Genomic DNA, 6,668 nt, shown 5'->3' with positions numbered 1-6,668 from the left:
TACTAATACAGGACTTATACATGTAATGCAGTACTTTGATATTGCAGTAGTTTTGGTAATTGTTCCACCACTAATCAGAGAAAGTTTGCAGTTAGAAGCTTTTACAAAATGGTTTAGAGTCAAACATGAAGTTTTTCAATTTTTATTAAAGATTTTACTGAAGTTTCTCTGTAAATAGTCGATATATGATCTGCAGGGTGAAATACTGCAGTACAGTAGCACACGGGTCTGTAGTACAGTGAGTAAAAGTACTCCGTTACTTCCCCTCAGCTCATTAACGCTAATTAACATCCGCCGATAATTATAAGTTATTTAACCGCTAATTAACATGAACAACTGATGATCGATCCACAGGTGGCTCAAAGCCCACGCGCACAGAGCAGCTCAGGTGAGTCACACAGGTGTTCCTTACCTGAAGGTCTCGAGCTCAGTCCGGAGCTTCACGCGCTTTTCATGTCAGAGTCGCAAACAGAAAAGTCTCACCTTTACCCGCTAAACTGAATCCGCGGAGCTGCACGCGGAAAAAAAGCAAAGAGCGGCAAACTCTGCAAAATCTCACTTCCGGTCCGCCTTCTAAACAAAAGCGTGATTTGTAAAGTAAGTACTTGTATTCAATTACTGTATTTAAGATGGGTATATTTCTTGGGTTTTGTACTTTACTTGGGTATTTCGATTTTTAGGTACTTCATACTTTGACTTTACTGCATTTTGAAGCCAAATTTTATGTCGTAATTCTGATGTATTCAGATTTACGAGGTCAAGTCAAACTTCAGCAGAACGTAGATTACTTTAGTTTTACTTATGCTTTATTTTGCCTTTTGAACCAGAAGCTTATGCTTTTCTAAATATGTTGCATTTAGAATATTTTTCTTTTATAACATTTATTATCACATACAGCATGAAGTGCTCAGATCCTTTACTCAATAACAGAAACAATCCCACTGTGGATAAATCACCTGTTCAAATTCTACTTAAAAGTCCAAATGTATTAGCAGTAAATACTTATATGTATACAGGGACAGAGTGGCCCATAGTTTTAATCGTATGAGCACAATTAGCCTCCAACTAGTTTTTATTTTTCAGCTGTATCTGGTTTGCTGGTACAGGAAGACCTCAGGTAAACCAGATGTTTTGCGTGTAAAATCAAAGTGAGCTGTTAGGAAACTGTAGTTGGTCAAAGTATAGTTCAGTCCCCGGACCAGCGGGATTAAATCTGGGTGGGATCTTAATCAGAGTTGAGCACATCAGAGTGCGTGAGAGACATTTATTTTGAAGAGCAGGAGCGGAAGTCCCTGTAATGGATGTTGCGGTTTTGATTGAGCACACTCTATACACATTCCGCAACAAGTTGTAGAGGGTGCCGGACCAGTCGCAAAGACCCCCCCCCCCCCCCCCCCCCTATGTGGACTGCACCGAGCCGGACTCAGCCGAAGTAAGGAGCCGAGCCGAGCCGAGTCCTGCGGGGAGTCAGCCTGAACAGCGTGGAGTCTCCAGGCGTCTGTCCGACCATGGAGGCTCCGGACGTCCCGAGGTGGAGGAGCGTCCCGCTGCTGGTTCTGCTGCTCTGCTGCTCCGCCGCTCCGGAATACGCAGAGGGGGTAAGTGAACACACCCCGCCGCATGCACACACGCGTACACGCGCTCACGCACATGTACACATACAAGCTTGTCTTAGGGTGTCTTCATATTGACTTCCACACAGCAAATGTTCACCCTAAAATGTACTGATTCGCATGCATTGCTGGAGATTTATAACTTTTTGGCAGTTTGAAGAAAACACTGATGTGAACAATGATGGTTGAATTCAGTCCTGACCCTCGTTCACGTGGTCTTGGTCCGTGCTAAACTGTGACCTGAAGAGCATGGTACATGTCTGCATGATCAGCACATGTTTAAAACTGACAGTACTGTATTGTGGTACTTCATTTGTACTGCATCAGATGCAGTAGAGCTGCAGGTTCAACAGCATCTCTGCCTCGTTATTGTCAGACTCAGAAATTAGATGAGACAAGTAAAAAAAGTGAGTTTGTGCTGGAGACTGTCAGATCTAAATTTAAAAAAAAAATAGAACGAAGTACAATATATACTACAACTCAGAACTGCTTGAGTAGCATTCTCTGTTCTTCTACTGCACTATGTGTGATGTTTCAGCTTGGACTTAGTACAGTAAAATTTTAAAATGTCCCCCAGCTCTGGCAGATACAACCTAACATTAGCTTTATCTATTGGCTTCACTGGACGACTTCTTTTATGTCTGACATTTTAGGTATTTTACTGATAATACTCATGTACTTTTACTGAAGTGACATTTAGCTTGTAGGACTTTTACTTGTGCTGTTCTGCAGTCACACACAGTCTGGGCTGTTGTTTTTAGTCTGTTTTCAGTTTCAGCCTTTTGTCCTGATCTGTTGTTATTACTGAGGCAGACACACACACACACACACACACACACACACACACACACACACGCACACGCACGCACACACACATACACAGAGTGAAGTCAGATTAGATCTTGTGCACAGAAAGCAGCAGAAAAAGTGGAAATGATCATCTCTTCTGTTTTCTAAGGCCACTGCAACCTGTGTGCAACAGGCCATGAGGGTCAGGTACCTGGTACATCATGTGATGCACAAATCAAGTTCAGGCACAGAGAGCGCAGCTCGTGAAACGGCAGAATCATCAGAGTGGGCACGTCCTGCCACCGAGGCTTCATGAGACAGGAATGGAGATAATGAAGCCTCCATCCGCCTGTCTGTGAGGCTGGCTGCTGGTTCAGGTTATCGCAGCATGTTACACCTGTAGGATACATAAAGATGTTTGGGTTAAAGATGCAGAAATATGTCTGACAGATAAAGACATCATGAAGCAACATGTTGAACAACAGTGCTACAGTCCACATCTGAGCTGAACTTCAGTCTGGCCTGAAACGGGAACATGTTTGTCTTTAAACCTGGGGACGTTTTTTTGGAATAGTAGGTCGATAAATTTGTTAAAGTTTGTTTACAGCAGCTACAAACCTTCTCCACCTTTCAGTCTTGTTCGCCCTTTAACCTGCTTTTATTTTTCTCTCACGGATATGTCTGGTTCACAGAACAAATTCTGATTGAATGTACAATTAGATTAGATTAGATAAACTTTATTGATCCACAAGGGAAATTCCTTGGTCACAATAGCTCAGTTACACACAGGCACTCTTGAAAAATTTTAAATAATGAGAATAGAATAGAATAATAAAGCAGAAAATACAATATTTTCATATGTACAATATACACACAGATAGAAATAAATATATACTGTATACAAACATAAACAGTCAACACCACCGAAGAGACTGCAGTGGAGGAAATGCAACTAGAATCAATGATTTTATTATTATGTTATTATTTTAAGAAGTATTTTCGACTTTTGTTTTGCAGCGTTCCGTGAGTTTGTGATTGTGGTGATGCTAGAGACTCAGCTCAGGGCTGACCCAGGTCCACAAGGTCCCACATAAAGATGAATATAAACTCTTCCTCTCTTTTGTTTCTCTGCAGCTGTCTCACTGCAGCGGGAAGTCTTTCTGCCACTGTAGCGGGGTCAAAGGTCATAAGGTGAGAAGATCTCAGCCTGAACACATATGTTTATCTTAATCTGCCCATAGATTGTGTATAATTATATATTAAGTAGGGATGTGACGACACCTAACTCTCACAGAGACAATATATTAACAGACTGGAAAATCTGTTTTATTCCACTGAAAGTGATGAAAGACAAAACAAATCAGGTGCATTTTGAAATGTTAACAAATCTTCTTGTACTGGATGTCACTTCAGGTCTGTTGTCTAAGATTATCATATGCAGTAAAAGACAGACCAGTCTGCATCTTCTGTGCTATTTCTCTGCAGCTTAAACAAGTTCATCTTTTGAGTACCACTAATGTGATGGAAACACAGACATCAGCTGAGAGTGAACGTGGTTCTTAATACATCACACTCCAAACATGATGCCTATGAGAAGTGTGTGTTTATTACACACGTCGCGTTTTACTTCTCCTGTAATTAAAATCATGTTTGATTGTCAGACTCCAGAGACACTTGTCCTTTGCTGCTTCATGCTGCACTGACGAGAACATTCACTGTGAAGTAAAACCCACATGAAATGTGGTTCTACTCCCTGGTCATAGACCAGTTAGTGTTGATACTAGACTGCCCCTCTGTGGCGACCTACTGTCACTGCAGTCTGAACATGGGCTCTCAGAGTCTGGGTTTTAATGTGGGTCTGGATGGATCTGTTGTAGGCCTGATGTGGGTTTCAGTGTTTACTGGGGTCTAATTTATGTCGGCACAGGGGTTCTGTGGGTTTGACTAGTCTAACAGGCTCTCTGACTTTCTCAGTCTGTATTTTTAATTTTTAAATCAAGCTTTTATGTGCTTTTTGACAGGAACAACATAAATTTCCAGCAACAAGACACACTGGTCTAAAAACTACACATCTGACCTACAACCATGATACATAACTACACTAATAATAATTGCATATATTGTACATAGGTATAGTATAGTGGGAGTATAAAAGACATACATACATATCCAGTATGACTCCATAAATACAACATTTATATAAGAAACTACAGTCGCCACTGATGCAACAAATCAACATTTGTTAGAGGAGACAGGAATAAAGAGAAAATAAATATTAATTAAAAATAATAATGATAAAAAAGTGATTGTCATTCTTCTGCCTTCCTGCCACTGTAAGCTGCATTTTATCATATCATCTTTGTGTTTGTGGGTGTTTAATATCAAAAACATGTATAAGAATAACAAATATAAGAAATGGTCCACTCTGTGTTTTGTCTGTCTTTGAGGTTTTATTTGTTTCGTCGGTGAAGCACTTTGTTCTGTGAAATAATGACGTTTACATACTGACCTTTTTCTGCTTTAACAGGTTTTATGGGTGAAAACTGTGGTCAATACAACCTTAAAAACAACAGTATTGGTAAAAATACAATTAGGCCTAAGTAATGAAATAATTCAATGAATAATATAAAATAGCAAGCTTGTTTGTGAACAAACAGAATGTGTTGTTCATTGGCTTTACTGGAAAACTCAGATTTGTGCACAGCTTGTCAGTGTTCGACTCGCCTGTAAAATGTTTTCAGTTCAGCTGCAGTGTAGTCTGAAGTCTTTGTGTGCTGCTTCAGCCTGATGTGGTGCAGGTGCGGCACCTGAGACCACCCAGGTATGTTCGTCAACAGGAGAAGAAAGGCTGGTTCCTCATTGCTGAACATGAAACATCCATCTGTTCACAAATGAACCTGAATGCACCTGGAACCCTGCCAAGATCACTGATACACCTGAACTTACCTGAGTTTGAGACCCACAGGCAGAAAACTGTCCAATCCTCACATCATCTGAGCTCTACCTGTGTCTTGTCCCCCACAGGGTGAACCTGGTTTACCTGGATTTGACGGATCTCCTGGAATAGCTGGTTACCCTGGAATCGAGGGTCCCCAGGGTTTACCAGGAGAAAAGGTAATGGCTGATTATTATCTTTATCCATCCATCCATTATCTATACCCCCTTATTCCTATTTAGGGTCACAGGAATCTGCTGGAGCCTATTCCAGCTCTCTTTGGGTGACAGGCAGGGGTACACCCTGGACAGGTCACTAGTCCATTACAGGGCATTATCATTGTTATTTCTATTATTATTATTTTTAATTGAGTACAGACCTTGACGTTCCTCAGGGTTCTCTCCTGGTCCTCTTTTTATTTTGAAAATGGTTTTGCTATTCTTCTCTTCACCTGTTGGATTGAACTGTGATCTAAGACCCTAAAAACAGCCTCTGATGTGTATGAACTTGACTACACTGATGTTTTACAGCTGTTTGTCACCGGCTGTTATTATTATCATAGTGAGTGAACTCTGCAGTTATTGGCTATTGAAAGGAAAATGTAAAAAGATAAAGTTTAACTCATCGCTGTTTATAGCAGAAGACTTGTGATGCATCGTAGGCTATAGCTTTATCTGAAATCCACTCTAAATGGATTAATGAACTGTGTTTACTTACTGGACCACTGTTTTTTTACTGGCAATCAATGCCAGTCTATATTTATACAGTCCTGAGGTATCACTCAGGCCTGGGGTTTCTAAGAAAAGGATTCTCAGCCCCCAAAACTCTTGCTGATGTGCTGGTGATATAAAGTATCTGACTAGTTTTCCATCCAAAGTCCCTTCAGGACAGTGAGCTGGTTGGTTTCCACTGCTGATCCTTTAGTTTTCCCATGATTCTTCACACCCTAAAGTTTACTTCTACTTCCCATTTTTCTTTGAAATAGGATGTGTTCACCCTGCTTAGCTCTAACAGGCATCTATGTAATTCTGAAACCTATTTAAAACCTATGTCGCCCCAACTTTCCAACATGTCTCACCTGTAGGAATCTTTTGTTGTTCTTGTGTTTCCAGGGTGAGCAGGGACATGGAGGATTTCAAGGTCAGAAAGGCTCTCTGGTACGACTGATGAAGACAAGTTCTTAATTTTTCAGCCTTCTTTATCTCATTTCCCATGGAACCAACCACAAACAACATGTTCTAACTTTTCTGAAATATCTGGTATCTGAACACAAAGATCCGACATGTGGAGCTAAACATGAGTCATTCAGTAACAGTCTGTCTCTATATTCT

General features: G+C 40.7%; 1 protein-coding gene across 2 annotated transcripts in view; it reads left to right on the top strand.

Moving 5' to 3' along the window:
• The first annotated feature begins 1,493 nt into the window (after window positions 1-1,493).
• Window positions 1,494-6,668, top strand: part of col4a3 (collagen, type IV, alpha 3) — a 31,977-nt gene continuing 26,802 nt past the window's right edge. For both annotated transcript variants that reach the window (XM_026299366.1, XM_026299365.1), the window contains exons 1-4: window positions 1,494-1,598; window positions 3,537-3,593; window positions 5,427-5,516; window positions 6,450-6,494. In XM_026299366.1, the coding sequence (XP_026155151.1) occupies window positions 1,509-1,598; window positions 3,537-3,593; window positions 5,427-5,516; window positions 6,450-6,494 (282 nt within the window). In that variant the 5' untranslated portion in view covers window positions 1,494-1,508. The remainder of the gene's footprint in view (window positions 1,599-3,536; window positions 3,594-5,426; window positions 5,517-6,449; window positions 6,495-6,668) is intronic.

This window comes from Mastacembelus armatus, chromosome 13 (genome assembly GCF_900324485.2).
Source record: "Mastacembelus armatus chromosome 13, fMasArm1.2, whole genome shotgun sequence".
Taxonomy (NCBI): Eukaryota; Metazoa; Chordata; class Actinopteri; order Synbranchiformes; family Mastacembelidae; genus Mastacembelus; species Mastacembelus armatus.
This window is presented reverse-complemented; position numbering and strand designations above follow the sequence as displayed.